Genomic DNA, 22579 nt, shown 5'->3' with positions numbered 1-22579 from the left:
TCCCACAAACATAAATAACAAGTTTATAATTGACATAAATATCATTTATAAAACTTGATATGCACAGAGTTTATCCTATCAAGTGGTACACATTTTATTTTTTTCAACTTTTCAAAAGTAAAATTGAAATGAGAGATTTTCTGAGGATATCTATTTAGCAAAATCATCTGAAAAAAGTTATGGGTGCAACTTTTATTCAGTATGTGATTCCTCAGTCCTAATAATTGCCTCAATATGAGGCCTAAGCCCTTCCACATCTTAAGTATGTAGTTAGACTCGAGCTTGGTCCATTCCTTCTTCATGTAATCCTCTGGAGACTGGACGATCCTGTGAGGAGTCGCACACACCCTCTCCTACAGACGAGTCTATATAGATTAGTCCAAGGGGTTCCCGTATGGAAAGGAGGGCGGCTACATTTTGAAGTCCCAAAAGTCTGGAATGTTGTCTCTTAACTAGACAGGGTCTTAGAGGCGTGATGATTCGAAGCTCTGTCTTGAGTGAAAAAAAAAGTCGTCACCAAACTTTTCTCTAGCTTAGCACTTTCTTATCCAGAACTTCGATGTAAGTGTCTGGATGGCCACGGGATTTTTTTTTCACAAGTCTCACTGAATCTGAGATATTGTCTGGATGATAAGTAGTAAGGTAGCGGCTTTTCTGCTTATTCAAAGTGGCATAAAAAAAAAAACTTTGGAACAATTTTTTATGGCCTTAAGAAAATTTGCAATCTTCTTTGCCCTTTCCAAGAGCCTGAACTTGCTCTGTTCACGTATAAGATGTCTAGTTGTCCTCCCCTGTGGTTTTGAACCAATATCATTCCAGGTTGAATACAATAAAATGGCACCACTAGACAAGATTTACCATTTACATTTATATACAGGGAGCGGGGATCAAATTGTCGCCAAAATATTTTTCTACAAAAAACAACACAAAATATACATTTTCTAACTTTTTTATTGAAAATCAAAACTATGACGAGCATATAGGTATAGAGTAGCCATTCATTTGATATAATCACCGTTGGCATCAATAACGGCCTCAATACGGCCTCTGAACCGGGTGCAGGCTTTTCTGACCATCTCATTGTCCATGTTGCCGAATACCTCCTTGATGGAGTCATCAGGCTGGCCTTGGTGCTATGGGGATGTCTGTTGGTATGTCTCTCGACATACCCTCAGACAAAATAGTTCTAAGGATTAAGGTCGGGAGAGTTAGCAGGTCACAAATTCTTGGTTACGACGTCATAACAGTTCTCGGTTAACCCCTGCATAGAGATTTTGGACACATGGCAGGGTGCTGAGTCCTGTTGCCACACCCAGGGCCTGTCTCCAGCCACCCCTTGGATCCAGGGCAGAACCACCTTCTCCATAACATCCAGGTAGACCTCTGTATTAACCTTTAGACCCGTTTCAAACATGTGGGGAGGCATAACATGACCTTCACTGCTGACCACCCCGAACACCATGACCATTGCAGGGAACTTGGTCTTCATTACCTTCCTCACATGGCTGGTGCAGGTGGCTATCCACCTGTTGTTCTGCTTGTTGACCTTCTGATCTTGACAGAAATTATTTTCATCAGAGAAAAACCCCAGCATACCGGGCTGCTTTGGGTGCTTGAGCTTGTTGAGCAATTTGTTGACTTCATCAGCCTGTTGTTCTTTGCCTTCTGGGTCAAGATCTGGCCCACCTGCGTCTTGTAGCTCCTGCACCTTAAATCCTCAGATACACAGTCCCTTATTGTTTTCTCATGGCAGCCCAGATCCCTCGCCATGGCCTTCATGGACCTGGTAGGGTCATCCTCAACCATCTTCTTCACCTTGTCGACAAAGTCGGTGTCCCTGACCTTCCTGTCGGCGCCCTCCTCCTTGGGTGCCCTCTTTATGGTGGCATCAACATCCCAGGTGTCCTCTAGCTTCTTACGGATACGCTGAACAGTCCGTAAATTCACTCCTAAGGTTGAAGCAATCGTTGAATTGGAGATTTCACCTCCATTATTAACCAATGCCATGACTACGGCGGACCTCGAAAGCTCCTCGTTCCACTTATAGCTCTTTATCTCCTCATATGATGACGGCATGATGCTAACTGAACTACGTATCGTCAGCTGATGAGATTAGCTTTCCTATTTGGTAACCGGTTTTTTATTTGATAATGTCGTCTTCAAGTTATCAAGGTTTAAAGTAGGGGATAATTTGATCCCCGCTTCCTGTATATGTATATATAACATAATAGACTGTACATTATTGTATATAAGAAATAAAAAAATAGATGGGGATTTTCCCTTTTTCCTTGTTTTTTGTTCAAGATTGATTTAATGATGATGCATCACATTTAGATGCTTCGACAAATTATCGTTAATTTATATCAGCAAATAAGCCCCATTGAGATCCAGCAGCATGCACTCATTAAAAGTACCAAAAATGGATCATTACAATAGAATAATAAGTAATGAATAGATTTTATGGCTGAAAGGGGGCATATCGGAGTCAATATAAGATTCTTTAATCAATTAGAGGTTCCGACCTATAGCAAAATGCTCTAGGATATCTACACTCATCCCACTATTTTGAATAATAAGCCTAATTGGACTCAAATACGTGAATGAAATAATTGTCTATATTTACTTATGAAGAAAATATTTTTTGATTTTTGTTCGAGATTGTTTTTGTCTTGATGCACCACTATTGTATTTTACCAAACATATGGGTTAAAAAAGGAACTTTGAACAGTTAAGATTGTTGGAGTTGTAAAGTTTCATCATTATAAACTTTTTAGCTCTTCCTTGGCAATATTTGCATCACAAACATAGTAAAAACTTTAAACCGAGCGATTCTTCATTAAATATGTATTCAATATTTAACTTAATGAATTATACATTATCAAATATATATACCCTGAGGTATAAACTAAATCCTGGGATCCCATGAGAGAAATCTTGAGATGTACTATACAAATATATTTACAATTCTACGGAGTATAACTTTTATATATTCACGCAACCTTATATAGCACATATTTACGTAAACAATATGTAATAATTACGTTTTGGTAAAATACAAAGGTTATGATGTGAAGAAGTATTATGGCTGAATAATTGTACAAAGTTATCATCATGAGTTTATCAACAGGCATCATATTACATTGTTACCTCTATTTATCATGCAATCTTTCATCTGAAAGGAAAGGGGGAAATAAGGTTCCAAATTCGTAGTTATCCAATTATTCCTAACTATGAACAATTGTTGAATGATTCTTGATAATTGTTCACAATTATAATTCAACCAATCAACGTTCCAAACACGGTTTAGAGTGTTTAGGAGAAATGCATTCGCGACATAACACCGTCATATATAAATGTTTATTTTGCTGTTGTTCAATACGATCACTCTGTGTATTTTATCTCTATGACGTAAATCATTTAGCTGAGACAGACACCACACAAAGAAGAGAAAAGGCCTAAGCAAAGGCCTAGTCACACCAACTCGATTTCAATTTAAGTATAGCTTCAATATAAGTTTTGATGTCTAACTCGAAGGAAAATAATTAAACCACAGTAAATTTAAATGTTTTGAATGGAAAAAAATATTGAAATTGAGCAAAAGCTATAATTCAAACTAGATATGCGGCCTTCCATCACAAAAGCAAGCTGGTTGTTTTTTTTTTTCAAGGCCTATTTTTAGGCTTGAATTCTTTGAAGAGTGATTCTCAATATCTATTATCAAATTATTTGTATTAACCCATTGTTGTACCGTAAATTACAATAAAATTAGCCAAAATTAATTGTTAGAACAAAAGTTTGAGAGATTCATAAATTAAAGGGCTAAAAAGAGTCATACTAACTAAGTACAAAGCCTAGTCTGAAATCTGAACACTTACTAATTCAATAATTAATGAACGTTGAAAACAATTCATATTGCAATATCTAGTGCTCTAGTTTACGAACAAATCGAGAAATGAAACTTGAATGGGGTTGATAAATTCTATTCGCACTTACAAAGGAGATGGGGATCTCCAAGACCACCTTCTACGCCGTCAGTAAGTCCAAAACGTTGGAGAGAAAAAAGGGTTCTGCCAAAAATGCCAAAATGGACCCACATTAGTTAAAAAAACAGCCCTGACCAATCCCCTCAAGTCTATGAAGGTCCATGCAAGAGATCTCCGGATTTCCCACTACACTATCCAGAGAACTATCAAAAAAGTCAGTAGAGAGATCTTTGTGAGGACGAATAGGCCACTTTTGACACCAGCCATGAAAGAAACTGTTATGTATTTAATATGGCCTTTCTGGTTTTTATCTTCTTGTATATTCGTCTATGTATTATAAGTACTGAGTTTTACGTATTATAAATAAGCTTGCGTCTCTCCCTCGTCAAGACGCAACATCTTCTCCGTTGCAAGACTCTTTAGAACGAGTATTTTGAGTTCTTTTGATCTCTTTTTTTGACACTTTTTCCTATAGCGCTGATACCAAACCCCATCGACTACACCCTTGTGGGTGCATTTCGAGGGGAAGGCCTGTAGTGTTCGTCATCCAAACACCGAGTCTCTCAAAGCCACTGTCTGCCAGCAATAGGAAGCTATGACAGAGGTCATAGACTACATCCTCAGGGGGTGCCAGGCCTTCCGTCGCCTGGAAGTCATCAATGCCGCTAAGGGTGGTTTCATTAATGATTAAGAGAGCTCAGACTCATATCTATTTATTTGATTAATTTTGTTGAAATTCTATTATTAATTAATATATTATATATTCTTGAAGTTTAAAATTTAATGAGTTCAGATGTTCATGGACCAATTTACAGCAAAGATAGGGGAGAATGCTTCTTTTAAAGGGAAAAGTTAACAGCCAACAACCAAATAAATAATGAACAAAAAAGAAGAAAAATCAGACGCAACAACTGACTTTCCTTTTTTTATCACTAAACTTAGTTTTTCCTTAATAAAGATCCCCTCTTTAGTTATACTATATAAAACAACTTCATGGAGTAACTCTAAATATGTAAAAAAACCAAAAAATATATAGACAAATTCGTATATGAAGTTAATATTATAATGTGTACATTGAACAGCACATAGACAAATATACTCCCTTCGGTAATCTACGTGAAAGGGAGAGGGGGTAGTTGACACAAACAACTTACTGTGCTCTTACTGTGACCATATATAATCTTCTTACTATAGACAGACAAATAGAGACACAAACATAGTTCAACATCTTTGCCAGAAGTAATTAATCCGTAGTCCTCGTATATTTTCCAGCCTTAATAAAAAAACTACCTTTTTCTTAAAGATGAAATAAACGGTTATCTAATATTTTATTGTATGTATAACAGGACTTATGCCTTCAATGTCTATGTAAAAACAACGTCTAGCTGTATAAAAAATATACGAGGTTGTCCATTGAAATCTGAACACTTATTCATTCATTAATTAATGAAGGATGAGTGATTAAAAATTAAATCGCGTTTCCATAAATTAAAACATAAATAATTAGTTGCAAAGTATAACAAAGTGCTTACGTTGAATACGAGCTTGACAACAAGAATGTTAATGTACCTCCGTGTTAATTTGCTTAATTAATTTAAAGGAAATATGAATTTGTCTGATTAGCATCTTCCAAAAATACACATATGCTTCTAAATATTCCAAGATCAAAAGAAGTTAGGAACAACTCCGGAAGTTAGTTTTATTTTTTGCATCAAATAACAATTACATATTTGTTAATACTTTTAATTACTATTCTTTTCAATCCCATCATGGAACATTAACATACTATTTTCATAACAATATGGTATTACCTAATTACTAATAAGTATGTACCTAATGTTTGACAACTTATTTTAAGACGTAATATATATTGTTTGGGTGTTATGATATGTATTCTTTCATGTGAGACTTCCTTAGTGTGGAGTTTCGGTCTCAAAATCCTGCAGGGTTGTCAGCCATCCCTGGGCTGTTAATGAATCTTAATTTTCTCATTATTGTATAAAGGTTTAGTGATTATATTTTGACAATCTGGGAGAGTCATCTTTTGTGCTTAAACATGACAAAATAAACACTTTATCATATCGTCATCTTGAGTGAGTAAAAAACCAAAAAGCAGAGCATCTCAAATCTCGTAGATGTTGAAGTTGATGAGGCAAGGATTATGGACGTTGGGGAGTTCTGTAGAAGCCTTATTTTTAAGGTGGCTAAGATTAAGAATGGTGGAGAAGATCTCTCCGGGAAAGAAGGAAGTAGAGGGCACAATTTAATTAGGGATCTGGAGTTCCTGGCCAGTTTGGAGAAGAAAATAAGGAGGGCCATATTCACCTTCCAGTATAACTCGAACAACGTCTTTGGTTGCTGATGACAGTAACTCCTCAGCAGTTATCTTTGGATTCTTGGCTCTGGTGATTATGAGAGTCACTAAATATGAAGTTTCAAAGCTATTTGCCGCAAAAACCAAGTCTGTTTGATTACTATAAAAGTAAATTTATATTTCAAATTCCCCACTATTGACTATATTTTATTTCCTTAATACTTGTCTCTCGATTCATCATTCACAAAATAAATATTAGCTTAGTTGCTTATTATAATTACAGGATGTTGACATTACTGTGTGGTCTATTAAAATCTAAACACTTAGAATTTTAATCTTCAAAGAGATAGAATTTATTAATTAAAAATCGAATTTCAACTTGATCAACAAATTAATACTGTAAATAGATGTGAGTTTCAGCTTTATTAATCATTAATATAGCTGCTTTTAGGGCCAATGATGGCTTACAGACAGCGGAAGGGTTGTTACCCGCTGCAGATGTAGTCCTCTGTTATGGTGTCCTAACAGTGGTTTTGACGCCCTTGGTGCTTAGTTGACGGACACTGAAAGCCTTCCACTCAACATACGCCCAAAAGATGTAATCAAGGATTGGGATCAGGACTCAAGGGGGCCAAAAGTGTCAAAAAAACGTTCAAAAGACACATTCAAAAATGTTTTTGAACAGAGAAAATGGGTTTCCTCCATTGCATTCTCTTTCCACCGACTTTTTTCATAGCTCTCTGGACATTCTGGTGTTAAACTCTGAGATCTCTTACATGGGACCTTAAGAAAATTAGCCTGGGCTGTTTTCTTTAACTCCCCCGAATCCTGTTAGACCTTCTTAGACCAGTTGTTCTTCTTCCTGTATAACGTTTTGGATATGCAAACGTTGGTCTTGGAGACGCACAACTGCTTTGAGTGCGCGAATCGAAATGCACAAAAGATGGGAATTTTGTCTTGCTGGATACATTTATTTTGCATTTAATTCCTCTAAACCCGTAAGTATTTTTTTTTATATATATATTCTCTAATTTTGACATTTTTCATTAATTATCAATATTTAATTGTTGTTTTTTTCGATAACCTTTCTAAAAGATACTTTGAATAAATATTTGCTTCTAATTTTTTTTAAAAAAAAACTACACATCTTCCACTTTTTTTCTTTTTGGAAGAAAGGTTGTGTGATACAATAAAAGTAACGTTTTGTGAGATATCCATTATAGTATCAATATTAAAAAGAACATCTTTTTGAAACAAAAGGAAAATATAATATATTTTTCTCTTAACAGTTTTCATTCATTTTCATAAGTTGACTCTTGCATGATTTAAATCAGTTGACTCTACATATTATGAACTCAAAAAAGGTATGGCATAGGACTTGGATTTTTAAATTAATTTATATCAATCAAGGGCCTTCGTTTCGAATGATTGTTATTTCATTCCACAGGTTTGTTCTTATCTAGTGGTACACATTTAATTCTTTTCAATAGGCAATGCCAATGGTGTAAAATCACGGAGGAGGGTAATGAGACATCTTATCTATGAACAGAGCAAACTGAGAAGGTTGGTAAGAGCGAGAAGATTCTTGATTTTTTCAATACCAGCACAAATTCCGAATTTCTTTTGCTCTTTACTGATGAAATTTTTTCACCATTGATGCCACTTTGAATAAGCTGAACAGCCGCTACATCACATCCAGACAATATATTAGCTTCAGTGAAACATGTCTTCAGAACAAACAATCCAGTTGGAACCATGGTTTTGGGCATTGTAGAGTCTATACTCCCGTTTTTGTGGAGAGGAAGGAGCAACTCAATGAAGATGCTTAGATTCAACTTCTAAATTAGAAAGTGTTACCATGGGCCTGAGAAAAATTCGGGGGCATCGTTGTTTTTAATCACGACGGAGCTTCATGTCATTATGCCGCTAAGACCAAGGTCTTACTGTGGTACAACTTTCTCAAATTTTTAGGGGGCTCAATCCACTACCAAAGGGAGCTAGTGATACTACTGGTATGAACGCTTGTTTAAATAAAATAGGATAATTCAACCAAATTTGGCCATTGGATGCGAATAAAGATTTATTATCATCCTCATACGTATCGATATTAATAAAGCAAATGTTGTCTGTCCGTGGTTGGTGTCTAATAACTCCTATCAATCCTTCGTACTCCCAATAGTAAATAATGACTAACATATTAGGTTGAGGATATTTAATATGCTATCAGATACTAAAATATGATCGGACTCCACAATTATGGAAAAGCTTGGGAATCACTGATATTGATATTAACGAAATTTGCAATGCAGTAGTATATTAGAAGGCCCAATATTGCAAATAAGTTCAAACTTCAGAAATGAATGGTTAAAAAAGTATCTCTGTCGTTTTTTTTTTTTTTCAATTAACCATGAATTAATTCAAATTCAAACGTTAGGACACTAATTTAAGATCAAAACACCATAAAAATTGACACCTGTATTGTAGTAACGCCATGTAATGTATTTATCGTCGACCCATTATGTATCAGACGATCTCTATATCAAAGAAGTCTACAAGACACGGATCGGGATCGAATTGGAGAAGTCGAAATACAGTTTGCAAGTTGAAATGCTGGACTCTTTGGTAACGACAATTAAGGGTAAAGTTTTTCATGAATCAACATACTTATTTATTAACTTTTTTTTTTTTTTTCAATATAAAATCCTTTGGCTGCTACCGTGGGCTATAACTTGAACCTAAAGTCACTGTAGCACTTCTTGAGGAAGGTCTCAAACATTGCTATCCCACTGCTGCTTGACTCAGGCTTTCAGATAATGCAAATAACGCTCCAAATGGAATTGTCGAGGGAGAAACAGTCTCTGAACAGTTGACCTGTTACACCACAATTCCACAATTTCTGGCCTCTCTTGACCTGTCTGGTCTTGGTTGCTGTAGAATCGATGTACATAAGAGGCCTTCCCCAAATCCTTCGCATACCTACCTCGTCACATTCCAATCACTAACATTTAGACCCTTAGCATGATGACTGATCAATTTTACCGGACTTATAGAGATAACGGTGTCCACATGATACATGATCTTGATTGTACAGGGTCTATTAGGTCCAAGGGACCTCTCTAAGCTATGACTTAAAGCAACCATGCTTTTTATTTTCTAAACAAGACTACAAGATCACCCTAAGATCTTCACGATCTCCTCGACACTCATTTGGGCTTGGAGCAAATCAGGACCCTATTGTTTATTCCTCTCCATGCTTAGAAATGTTGATTTTTTATTGTTTATTAACAGTTATAGTACCTTCTTTTAATGACGTCACCTAGTATTTAAACATATTCACCCTAAAGTAATCCATATTGGTTTAAAGTCAAGTTCACGATTTTACCTCTCACACTGTAGGTTACATATGTATTTCTCTCGATCCATTATGTAGTTTTGGATCTCTAAACACAAAATACGGATCCAGATAGACATTAAAAAGTGGATTTACATATACCACTTTAAAGATACTCATTATATAGATATCACATGTTATTTTAATATTTACCTAGTAAATAATATACATAGGAGAATAAAAGGTTTAAATAACCTGATTGCTGGCCCGTTACACTGTAATGACAATGAATTTTAAAAAAAATGAAAATGAAACAGGGGAGGGGAATCCACGTATGTAAAGTAAAACCTGCATCTAAAAAGGCCTTTAAATACCCAAGGAAAACGTAGTTTTTTACTCAGTTGCTCGTTGAAGGGATTAAGAAGATGAACTCTCTAATTGTTTTATCCTCCTTCCTCTTGATAGGAGTCCTCTTATCAAAGAGCGAGGCTCAAACGGTACTTAAAGCTGCTGCACCTGCCTCTACCAGCATCAATGACTGCTTCTGCCAATGCTCCAGCCTCACTTTCAGAGACAGAAATAATCGTGTGAATGGAAACTGTAGAACGTAATTACAACCAAATTTTTATACAAATTTATTTACATATTATGTAAGCCAAAGGATTTTTGTTTGGAGGGGTAAGGATATTGTTGTGTTTGTCCATATTTATTCGGTCCAGTTCAGTCTTAGGATCGATCCTTAATCCTCCGTTAGCAAACTGGGATATTATACAGCCCAGATTAATAAAAATGATTATCATCCCTTGGAAAATACATTTTATCGGCAATACTTTTCCGTATGTGCCAGAAACGTACATTAAATCATTTACAAGCAATTTTGTGTTTATCTTAATCATGTCCTGTCTAGGATTTATTAATATGTTTAGCAATTTATAATCGAAGCTTCGTAAATTTAATTAAATGTTGTGCTGAAAATTCGTTCCTGAAGTTTTTCTTTCTGATTTTTAAGAATCTTCCTTTTTTAATTATGAGGAATGTAATACTGTGGCTCTTATCTTATATAATACACGCAACCTCATGAAAATGATTATATTATAATTAAATTCCCAAAATGGGTATAAATTAATGAATAGAAGATATCATATTAAAAAAAATGGAATAATTGTATGTTTTTACTTCAAAAATAACAAATTATACCTTGTTAAAATTAATTAATTAATTAAAAAGATGGATTAAATAGTTATAAAAATGATATAAAATTTAAAATACCAATTTTTTTATTATGCTTCAACTATTTAACATGAAATTAAATACGTATTATTTTCGGGGGTTCTTTTTATTCCAGATAAAAATTATGTTCACTAACAAGGGGCTCATCATCTCGGTCCTTCGGAATGTCAGAACTAGAGCGAATAAATAAAAAAGTAGAACATTGAGGGACGTCCTCTTTGACCGAACTTTATACGCTTTACAGAATTAACAGGACCGAACCAGAAACTAAACTGGACTTGACAGATATTTAACTGTACGGGACTACAGTCGTCAGTCCCGTACAAGGACTCAAGCAACATTAGGCAAGGAGAAGGGTCAGATTTTCATCGAGTGTAAGAGTCAAATTTGTGATGTGTCATCATAAAAAAAACCTCCAACAAAAAATTAGAAAAGGATCCCAATCTATTTATTTAATTTAATATAAATCTACAGTCCAATATTTCATTGATATATTTGAGTCAATTATAGGCTTTATTATTCCAATTATGGGCATGAATTCCGATATCTAAGAATTTTAGATATAGTTTAGAACCTAAGAGACTTATATGGGACCAAATATGGTTCTTTTTAAATAAATCTATCATTATTTCGTTCGTATATTGTGAGGGTCAATTATGACTACTTTAAGGGGAATTTGCAGAACATCTTATGCTTTAATAAGAATAGTTTGTTCATAGAAATGGACAATGAGAATACACATGTAGATAATTCATAATCTATTTTTATACAAATCATTCTGGTGTTTACATTAATAGACGACATTTGGGCTTGGAGTTCATATGTTTTTTTATGATCACTCTCTACATAATATATCCAACATTTTTGATTTACAGAACCTTTCAAGGAGCACAATGGTGCTATATCACTGACGAGGCAGCTCGGAATGGAGACTGTCCTGATGCTCAACCATCAAGACGTCAACCTGGAAAACAATGGTCCTTTTTCTCCTGTGCTACTCCTACGGTTCGCCAATGTGTCAATAACTTTTTGGTAAGGGTTATTATCGTTGTTAAAAAAGATATATATAATTCGTATTTAACTAATTACAGAGTTCAGCCGGATGTAATGTTGCCTTTGGTGGAATTGGAACTAGAATCAATCTGAAGTCATCTTCTCCTCAAGCCTCCAGCATTGATAATGATCCTGATGCTCCTTAAGTTATGATTAATTCAGTTTCATTATATTACGTGACTCCAAAAAAAAAATTACATATTTATCAATTATATATTCCCTTCAATTAGTCATGTTTTGATTCTAATTTGTATGTAGCATTGGATTATTAAAAACAAACCTTATTCTTTCGTATAAGTCAATATATTTAATTAATTGGTTGACAAACACCTTTTTAGTGTATGTAGAAGGTCATTGCATTTAGATCAATACTGTTAGTTCTAGTCTCAAAATAGTGAATAATTGTTTGAGGGTTGCCTGTGACTTCACTCAGACCGGGCTTTACAATAACATCTTGGGTTATTGGTTTCGAAAATATTTCAATCCTTTACAAATGTCTATCTTTTAAAACGTTTTAGAGTACGTAAAAAATTTCAATAAAACATTTTCAAGCTAAAGGGTGCTGAGGCTATTTAAGCAGCGGAAACCAAATGTTAACTAATTTACTGAGTCTTCCATTAAAATCTGAATGATGGGTTCCAGGAAGTAGCCGAAGGTCTTGCACCCGCTGCAGATGTAGTACTTTATAATGGCGTCCCAGTGCTGGCCAAAAGTGACTTTCAGTACCTCGATGTTTGAATACAGGACACTGCAGGCCTTCCTCTGGACATGCAAAAGTTCTGGGGCGCAAAAGTGTTAAAAGAGAATTCAAAAGAACTCACAAGACTCATTCAAAATAGTATTGCAACGGAGGAGACGGGGTTCTTTCATTGTTGGTGTCAGAAATGGCCTCTCCACCCTCCCAAAGCTCTTTCCTCTCACTTTTTTTCTGCTCTTTGACCATTCTGGAGTGAAACCCTGAGATCTCTTATATGGGCCCTCCTGGACTTGAGGGGATTGGCAAGGGCTGGTTCTTTCTTTAACTCCTCGGGGTCCAGTTTTTCCTTTTTGACTTTTTTCTTCCTCTCCAGCGTTTCTTACTTGCTAACAGCGTAGACGGTGATTTGAAATGCGGTGATGAAAATTTGAAGATCACATTCAAGTGCCATATTCTTGACTTGTACCTAAGCTGGGGAGCTCTTTTTTTTTTTTTTTTTTTGTAACTACAGTGTGTCCACGATAAATTGGAACTATCTTAAAATTCAACCTACTTGATAAAAATGGAATTTGGAGTGTATTTGTACATATGAAAAAGTTAGACATGATATTAAACAATAGATTTATTCAACAGGTCCTCCCTCAGCAGCCACCATCTTCTCCATCCTGCTCCTAAAGGATTTGTATTCCCTGATGACTTCCGCGGAATCGACAGCATTAAACTCCCTCGTAATGGAGACTGGGAACTTTGTGGTGAAGACTGTAGGGACCTCTTCTCTCTCCTTGGCAAGCCATCTGTCATTCTGGACGTTGTAGCTTCTGTCGACAGTCCAGTTCTTCTCGTCGGAGAAGAAGATGATTTTTCCTCCCTGGATCTTCAAGTCATTGAGGAGACGCTTACCGTTGGTGAGCCTGGTGGCCTTCATGGATGCCGTGAGGATGTTTTGTTTGGCCATTTGGTATGACCTGTACCCGAGGTCCTCATTCACAGCCTTGGAGACCAGTTGCTTGCTCACTCCAAGGTTCTTGGCCAACTTGGACAAGGAAGTCCCCGGCGAAGCCTTAATGGACTTCCGGAGGCCTTCAAGGAAGCGGGGAGTGTGAATTCGGTCACTTCTCATGTTGTGGGCCTTGCAGCAGACCTTCCCCTCAACCTCCCACGCATTGAAGATCCGGTACACCGTGGTCTTGGGGTAGTTAAGAAGCTTGTAGATAGCAGAGGGCTTGTACGAACAGATCAACTTAGTGAAGTTCATGGATTAATTTCTCAAGTATGGTTAGATTTGGGTAGGATTTGCTTTATTTTTTTAAGGTCTACATTTAAATCATCAATCAGAATCAGAGGGCGTTTCTCTGTCTTCTAGCTATTAATTATGGATTGAAAAAACAATGACGACTTTTCATATTTCATTATATTATTTAATTTGGAGTTGGTTGTGTATAACCTAATCTTATGTCAATCACTCTTATTGGAATATGTCTTAATGCTTTTAGAAGTTTCCAAGGAATTAGATACCAGTGTGAGGATACCTCGGTGCAAGTTAGATCCAGTAAAATAGCTTGAGTAATTCAATGAAAGGCAAAAAGAACATGAAATGAAACAAGAAGACAATACCTTAGACAATAGTTTATATCCTGTAAGCATACTATATCTCGCTTTAGTGCTAGGTTTCCTATCATCATTGCATGGATTTGCGATTCTGCAAAGACTATTCTTTGTATAATTTTATTCCTTTTCTGATTCTAAGAAATGGACTTGTTATTCATTGAAGTCTGTGTGGCTCTGTTATGTATGTAAAAGTTAAGGGTCATGATTTTTTATTTTTTTTATTTTGTCCCACAAGAACCCTTTTTAATTCTTTGGTGCTTTTAAAGGAGTTTCTCCTTACTATTGGGGGACAACCCTGAATCAGGAGATGTTCTTTTATAAGTAGAACCACACTCTGTTCCAGGGGATATGATGTAGTCAGTTATATTGACGATCTTCTTGGGTTTTTTTTTGTTTTTTTTGGCTTCAAATTATCACCAGTTGGGCATTCTCCTTGTTCCGAAATGCATTCATTGTTTTAGGGCAAAAAAAAATCTCCTATATACTGTGTCACAGTTTGGTTCTACATTCAAACTATTCACTTCCTTCTCGCAACTGTTATCTTTACAAGGTCGGCCAATATTGACTAAAATATTAGTTTCATTTATTATATTCTAATGTCTTTCCATTACAATCAGAAGCATTACTTATATTCTTCTCAACAGATGCATCAAAATCTTAGTTTTTTCTTCAACTTCGATCGTCTCAATAGGTGAAGATTTCCACATCTTGTCTACTTGGTAATTGGTAGCTTGGTAACATGGTAACAAAGTGAACCAAAACTATAACATTAGGCACATGTGATCTCCTGACCAGCATGGGATATTTTATTTTTAAGACCTTTGATTGCAAGGAATCCAGGCACCTTATTCTTTAGGATTACGTGAATAAAAAATCCCCATTCAAAGTGTATTTAAGCTTTTATTTTGAAAGCAACATTCCCTAGCCGGGACAAGAATAACCCCATAGTTTTTATTCCATCATTCAATATCGCTAAAAAGTAGTTCTTTGAAAAAGGAGTTCTTTGGATGTATGAAATGCTTTGGCGGTGGTTGTTAAGGATCCAAGAGTACCCCCAAGTACCCCGCACAACTCGAGGGCTTGTAACTATTTTTTGATATAAGAGTGGTTCCTTTCATGTTAATAATGCCTTGGCGGTGGTTCTTAACAATCCCTCACTACCCCAGGATATTGGTCAATCCGACGGCGGAGATTATTCAACAATATTTTAGGAGGCCCTAACGTATTTATCCCCCCCTCCTCTCGATCGATTTATTAGAAGATTTGATTGAATTTCAAAGAAAATTCTCTCTGGAATTTTCCTCTTTGGCAATTTTCTCCATGACCGTTTTCCTATTACCATTTTTAAGGCATAAAATATTTTTTGGTTAAACACAGTGATTGCTTTTGTACCAATCTTCTTCAAACCAACGCTTGAATGTCATGAAATATTAACTATTTCCAATGGAGACTACTTATTTTCTTTCGTCAAGCAGTCTTTTAGCGGCATAATACTTTTGACATTCACTGTGTTCCAAAATATTTTGCTAACTCTAAGAACTCCACTGTATTTGATCATTCTCCATGTTCTTTTTAATATAATTTGAAACAATTCATTGCTGAATCATGAAAAATCAATTAGCTAACAAAACAGTTTGATCTTTCAATTGGTTTTGGATTCAAATCTTTATCAGAGAGTTTATATATATTTTTCATATGTATGTTCGAAAGTGTAAAGGTGTTTAAAATGCTCCAAATTGGCAGATATTTTGACACCATCATGATCAGTCAAATTCTCCTATATTTTTTCCCCCTTGGTCAGTAGGCGTATCTATATTCTAAATTTTAAAATCAGATCATCTAAAACAGCAAAAATATAAATACTTAATAAAAGTTGGAAAGCAAAATAAGTACATCATTGACTAGAATCCCATAAACAGATATATACGTATGGTGGAGTGTTATAACAAAAAGGAAATTTAGTAACACATCGCTATAAAACCCGTTCAACACAAGCCAAAAATATCTCTAGGGAAAAATAATTGTTGAAATAAAAGTAGGTAAAAACATTATATCCTTTTTATAACATTGATGTGTAGTTTCACAACAGACAATACGCCAGGAAAGTCATTGTTCGAGGAGCTCCACTTTGGGTATAAAATCCTGTGTACCATTTGAGATAAAGTATTGACTACAGATTTGGTTTTGTAAGTATAATAATTCATTACGTTTCTTGTGTTGTGTTGATTGTTCCTTTATATGGTTATTTTTTGGGTCGTACTTATCTGATTAATTTGGAAAATGTTAGCAAAGCCGACAATAAAAGTGTTGCAGTAAAAAATATCAGCAACGTTCTTGGCTGAGATTTCAGATTGATGGTTTTCATTACCAACGGAGCTTCATATTGTATTAAAGCAGCCAAAAACCTTACACAACATTTTCCAATTATGTTGTACGTCACTTGACTAGCTCATGGTCTGAATAGAATAGCAATACTTTGTTTGTTTTTTGTGGAATATTTTGGATTTAAAAAAGTTAATGTAAATATTTATAAACAATATAAATATCACTCACTATAATTACCCGTATAAATCTTCTAAATTTATTTTATAACATAATTTTTTTATTTTTTAAAAATGGATGTCATCTACATGAATAGTTCCATCTTATAAAATTAAAAATGTTGCTTAAGAAGATGTTAAAGAACATAAGAAGCTTCTTTTTATCGATTTCCTAGCAAAAATGGAGAGCTTTGAAAGTAGTAACTTATGTTTTGTTTTATACAATCATATTAAAAATTAAATTGTTAAAAAAAAACTTTATTATGCATTAACTATCAAACACATCCAACAAGGAATTTTAACAATATATTTCAGTTTTTAAAATTGTACTATAAAAAATAATTATTACTATATTAAACACAAATTTCCTTATTTGGTTAGGTTTTGCGGTTTAAAATCAAATAATTAGAGACTATTTAGAACAGACTTTGGAAATAGTAGGTTTTAGTTGAATTAATATAATATTAACGTACTTAAAATGGCAATACGCTTTGTTTAATCGGTCTCTATCCCGCTGTTCCGATCGTTTATAATAGGTATCCATATTTCTCAGTGGTTTGATTCTGAATCACAGCTAGTCTAATAAACGTCATGACAGTTAAGCTATTCTACTCTGAAGCATTCTTCAAATTGTGAGGTTTACCACGTTAATTTTCGGTTTCCTTTTTTAAACATATCAACAAGAAATATCGAATTCATCACTGGTTATATCCTGATACGATATTAATGTTCTCATTTCAATATTCCCTGTTAATGTATTGAATTATATTATATAATAAATATAATTACCTGTGACGGCGTAACTATTAGCTGAGGAGGTATTGATTCAAATAATTGTGACTAATCCAATGGGAAGGGGAGGAAAGCAAAGTGTTGGTACTATGTATCAAGACATTTAATTTATGGGGATTTGCATGGATCTTTCCAAGGGAACATTGGGATATATATGAATCTGCATCCACAGATCCTTCGTCTTTAAAAAAAGTCATATTCTCCCATTGGGATATCCATACACGTTAAAACAGGACTTCTCATCTCAGACCTGATCTTCAACTTCAGGCTACACTCAGTAAGGGGATCTCGCCTCTTTGTGCCTTACTCACTGGATCTCATCTCCTTGAATGCAAGGATCGTTCATTATGCAGATTTTCCAGAGCATCAAAGTATGTAGTTACTTCTAACCTCGCGAATCATTGTTTTATGATCAAGAATACATCCATTACTCATAATGTTTTTATTGAGTGCAATTTCTCATGACACTAATTCAAATCCTTATACTATTTGGTCCGAGACGGGTTTGCATTAATCAATTCCGAGTTATGAACTAATGAAAATCCGATGTGTATGAAAAACGTATTCATTATTATGATCAATTCTTTTTCATTTACTTAGGAGAAGATGTCCTATAGATATTACATTTGTACACATGAATATAATTGAAAACGAAAGAAATTTATCTGCATCATTTTGTTGTTTTACAACAAAATTATGCATTTATATCTTCTTTCCGAGTCAATAGTCTTTTCTTCGTTCGTCTTTAAATTATTTCCTTTTCATACAGCTCTTGAATAAAGTATGCGTGAAGTCCTACCCCTCTGATGGTCTATCAGTTGGGCGCCGTGATTCTTTTGAATAAAGGTCAACTAAAAGAACTTCTTCTCTTGCATTTTTGAAGACGTATGATATGAAGCATTATATCCTAGGGATCATAACTAACTTGTTATTTAATAATAAGATAAAAGGATACTACCCTAAAGATCCAACACCAATGAAATGAGTCCTTATGAACACAATTTCACAAAAGCAATCAAAATAAAAGCACTTAACCCACTTTAAGAAAATTATTTAATGAGTAATGAAGATTGATTACTACACATGGCAAATACATATTCCTTTCATTTGTCAATAATGAGCCACCTGGTTAACTAATCCGAACTATAACCGAATATCCGTGATCAACTTAGGAGATGGGAAGGAACGAATTGATTCAATAATTTTGTGCAAGGGTTGTACTCGGCTATCAGATATTCTGACACCTGCATTACCAACAATCTAATTACAATTTTAGAATTTATTTTCGTTTTGTTGGACATCTTTAATTATCTGCAAAGTAAAATATCACAAGTGTTATTAACTTTCCCACCTTCACTACCATATCTTGATCTATAACTTTTATAAGGTCTTGCAGCTGTAACCCAGGTTGAATAAAATTTTCTCCTCGCAAAAGGCAAGTTCAGCCCCCGTATCAGCCATTGCATGGATCCTCATAGAGAAAAAAGTTATTTTTGTCCTTTATTCGCATACATTTGAGGTTTTACAATCTTATTTTAATATAAGAAAATATAGTCGACAAATAGTTCGTTAAAACATGTATACAAACCAAAATGAAAAAGACCATTATAAAAGATGGCACTTCAAGATATTTAAAATATATAATTTAGAAATAACATCAGTTTAAATCTTTCAATCATATCGCAGGACATATTGTAGGATATTTGTGAGATATTTATTTGTAGTCCATTTTATGGCTAAATACATTTATTTGTACTCTTGGTTGAACTATGGTTATTTCACTCTAATCTATATTTTGTTCCTGAATATGAGGTGGGCTTTTGTTGCCTGACAAGTAGAAATATCATATTTCGGAGCTTCGACTTTATTATCTTGTTTTTTGAAATTCCCAACACCTATTGTTTATTTTGCTTTCAAATTTTGCGTTAACATTCAGAACACTCTTTATGGTTTGTTTTTGTTATAAAACTTATAGCCATCAGTACAGAAATTAAATATCTTTCACAGTATTTTCACTCTCCCGTACTTGTATCTTCCAACATTTATTGATTCATCTTGGACCGTCTTTTTAAAGTAGAAACTACATCTGATATTAGATGGCTTCTCATAACAATTTTAGCTCTTTCTCCAAATTCAATCATTTGGGTCAACTCTGATTTGACTTTTTTTCTTCAACTTCTGGTATAATGACAATCTCTTTGAATATTTATCGATAATTAACTCCAGTTATTAACATTATTTATACCATTTTTTTCATGAAATCAACGTTCCTATCTCATTTGCACTTTGTTGAGAAGTAACAGATTGCCATTTTGCTTCAAACTCTTGGTGCGAATTCATTAATTCTTTCAATATCAAATTGTTTCTTTTTAAATAAATTTGTTTGTTTTACACAACAAATATCTGGTATGACTGCCGGGGCCTGAATAGCCGAGACAGAGCAACAATTTCATCTTCTTCCATTTTTTTTGGACTGGTTTTTAGTAAAGCGTTATAGTAAAGTAGCGCAACAAAGCAAATGTAAACAAAAAAGTTGTTGGACATAAAATAGTTTATTTTTTTAACGTTAGATGTCGCTTTACCATTTAACATTTCATTCAAACAGGTCAAGAGGAGTTGATGAAGGATGAATTAGAATAAACATATAATAAGTGTACTGAATACTAGTAAGTGGATATATTATATCTAGTCACTAGTATTCAGTACAAAGTTATATTCCCAACCTCAATCTACGATGTCTTATTCGCTTATTTGTTTGCATTATTTAGTTTAAATTAAATTATTACAACTTATAGTAAGTAAACTCTTCTTTTCTACATCATTACCAAAAGTTACCATTCATTTTTCTTAAGTAGTTATACATCCATCGTATAAACAAATATAGTCATCATTAATAAGCCATGGGTGGATGCAACAGATCCGATAGCAAGAATCAAAAGCTTCAAGGACGGATTCAATTCTTCAGATTTCCCCCACCAAAAAATCCAAAGGAACTAGAAAGAAGAAACAAATGGATTAGTAATCTTAAGTATCGACTTGATTGGAAACCTAAAATCTATTCGTTTGTCTGTAAGAATCATTTTGAATCCCATAGTTTTTTTTACTAAAGCATCTACAAATAAGAAGTACTTGAGACTTGATGCGAGACACAGACACACTCCTCGATGAAGAGATAATGGGGAAATCTGGAAGCAGCTTGACTCAGCATTGTTCTAGTGTTCAAACAAATACAAAATCCACGATTCACGAACCAAGACTTTCGTCCGCAATGACTCATAATTCATAATGAGTTCAAGAACTCACTCCATTTAATAAATGATTTATAAATAATACAAGGTATTTGTTATTATTTTGAAACAGCTGTTTCATCAAAACACCCTCTAGCGCCTGTAAAAGAACTACATTTGGTCCTTCTTCTTTTTGGAAAAAAAAAGAAGTTCATGTATTTGTAGTGCCACTTTACTTTAACGCTTTATTTTTTAGCAAATAATTTCCCAGTTCAACCTCACAGCATTGAAAAATTGGTCTGAAAAAAACTGTGCCTTGAGTGTGGCCAATCCTTCTGATCTAACTCTGTTCTCCTACGCCTCTTCCTAGACCAACCCGAGCATGATAGTGAATATACATCATTTATAAGTATCATTGACTACTAAAATGATAATATTAAAGTGTATAATTTAGAGTTTGAAGGGAATGTCTCAGAACTATATAATAATACTATACTATAAATGCCTCTTTGCTCAAGAGTACAGAAATTTCTTCAGATCTTCTACAGAATCATCGTATACTTCTAGAAGAACTAAGGAGTTGCATAATCAGACATAATAATCAACCGAAAGACCCTGTGAGGAGCAGTGAAAAACTTCTTCCATCCAATGTAATGAAACTCTTTAGTAAAATATTCCTTTTGAAGTAAGCTTTGTTTTGTCTCCTATTCGAAGAAAACTATTTCATTGATAATGCCCCTATATTGTCCTTACTGCATGCCCACCCCTGACTTATTTACTACTTAAGAGTAGTTTTTGGCTTTTGAAAACAAAATGATGAGGATTTTATAATTTGCTTCTTTCTGGAATTCTGCTATTGCATACATAGAATTAGTAAACGGTGATTATGTGTTTATAAAAAAAAATGTGTAATTGATTTCTTAATATTGTTACAAGTCTAATTGAATCTGGAATCAACTTCTAACCAAATATATTATTTATTTGTAAACCTTTTACTCACCTGCGTAGAAAGAAAGGGAACCCGTCAATTGAAATTTTACTTTTATTGAGTGAGAACTGAAAGTGTAAGTATTGATTAGATTGAAAGTGAAAGTATTCTCCAAAACTACCTGGGTAAGCATTTTTTAAGTATTCAAGAGTTTTGGGAAGTGGATTTCTTTTGTAAGAGTCTCGTCAAAGGAAACGAGAACAAATTTTGCTTTGTTTCTGTTTTATCAAGACAACCTCAAGTAAAAAAAGCTTTTGTACAACGGTGCTGTGCCTTTCATGCAGAAACTATCAATGAAACAATTTCCTTTCTTAATGTTATATACTGAGTGGGATTTCAGTTGATTTTCTTCCTCTCACTGCTGTTTACAGCTGGTTTAAATAAAGGTAATGTCAGTTAAGCAGTTCCCCGCCATATTAAACTTCTTTGAATTGTCAGGGTTGCCATATTGATTTTCCATACCTTCTTGAGGATTTGTTGTGGATATAATAAATATTTGTAAGTCCTTGTTCGACTCATGTAGAATAGTTACGATTCAATTCTATACATCCGTGTTTTATAAGGAGTGGGATTTGTGTTGACTTCCTTGATTTTTCCTTTCTCTCACGACGGTTTGTATCTGATTTAATGAAACGCCATCAGAATTAAGCTGCTTTTCCCCAAATTATTATGCAAAGGGTCAGATTACTACGTTTATTCTTACATTCCCCTAGTACATGTTAATGCCCCAATAGAAATTTAAATTAAAGAATAGGTTATACGCAATAACAACCTGTTATTTTCTATTTTTATTCTGTAAAAAGTGTTTCAATTTTC

The 22579-nt window shown here is 34.3% G+C and overlaps 1 protein-coding gene and 1 long non-coding RNA gene across 3 annotated transcripts; both read left to right on the top strand.

Moving 5' to 3' along the window:
• The first annotated feature begins 10018 nt into the window (after positions 1-10018).
• On the top strand, positions 10019-12208 carry LOC121124242 (uncharacterized). Its single transcript, XM_040719398.2, has 3 exons — positions 10019-10235; positions 11734-11890; positions 11950-12208. The coding sequence occupies exons 1-3, from the start codon at positions 10054-10056 to the stop codon at positions 12055-12057; spliced, it is 447 nt and encodes a 148-aa protein (XP_040575332.1). The 5' UTR covers positions 10019-10053; the 3' UTR covers positions 12058-12208.
• A 7961-nt stretch (positions 12209-20169) lies between these two features.
• LOC121124312 (uncharacterized) lies at positions 20170-21005 on the top strand. 2 transcript variants are annotated; one of them, XR_005866282.2, is made up of 2 exons: positions 20170-20342; positions 20404-21005. It is a non-coding gene; the product is annotated as an uncharacterized lncRNA (long non-coding RNA). The 2 variants fall into 2 exon arrangements; XR_005866281.2 differs by having other exon boundaries at positions 20401-21005.
• Positions 21006-22579: the final 1574 nt, after the last annotated feature.

The sequence above is a fragment of the Lepeophtheirus salmonis genome, chromosome 9 (assembly GCF_016086655.4).
Source record: "Lepeophtheirus salmonis chromosome 9, UVic_Lsal_1.4, whole genome shotgun sequence".
In the NCBI taxonomy this organism is placed as follows: Eukaryota; Metazoa; Arthropoda; class Copepoda; order Siphonostomatoida; family Caligidae; genus Lepeophtheirus; species Lepeophtheirus salmonis.
This window is presented reverse-complemented; position numbering and strand designations above follow the sequence as displayed.

Coding starts and splice junctions, on each gene's coding strand:
- LOC121124242 (XM_040719398.2), top strand. CDS start 10,054: ATGAACTCTCTAATTGTTTTATCCTCCTTCCTCTTGATAGGAGTCCTC. Junction 10,236..11,733: donor GTGAATGGAAACTGTAGAAC/GTAATTACAACC, acceptor TTTGATTTACAG/AACCTTTCAAGGAGCACAAT. Junction 11,891..11,949: donor AATGTGTCAATAACTTTTTG/GTAAGGGTTATT, acceptor AACTAATTACAG/AGTTCAGCCGGATGTAATGT.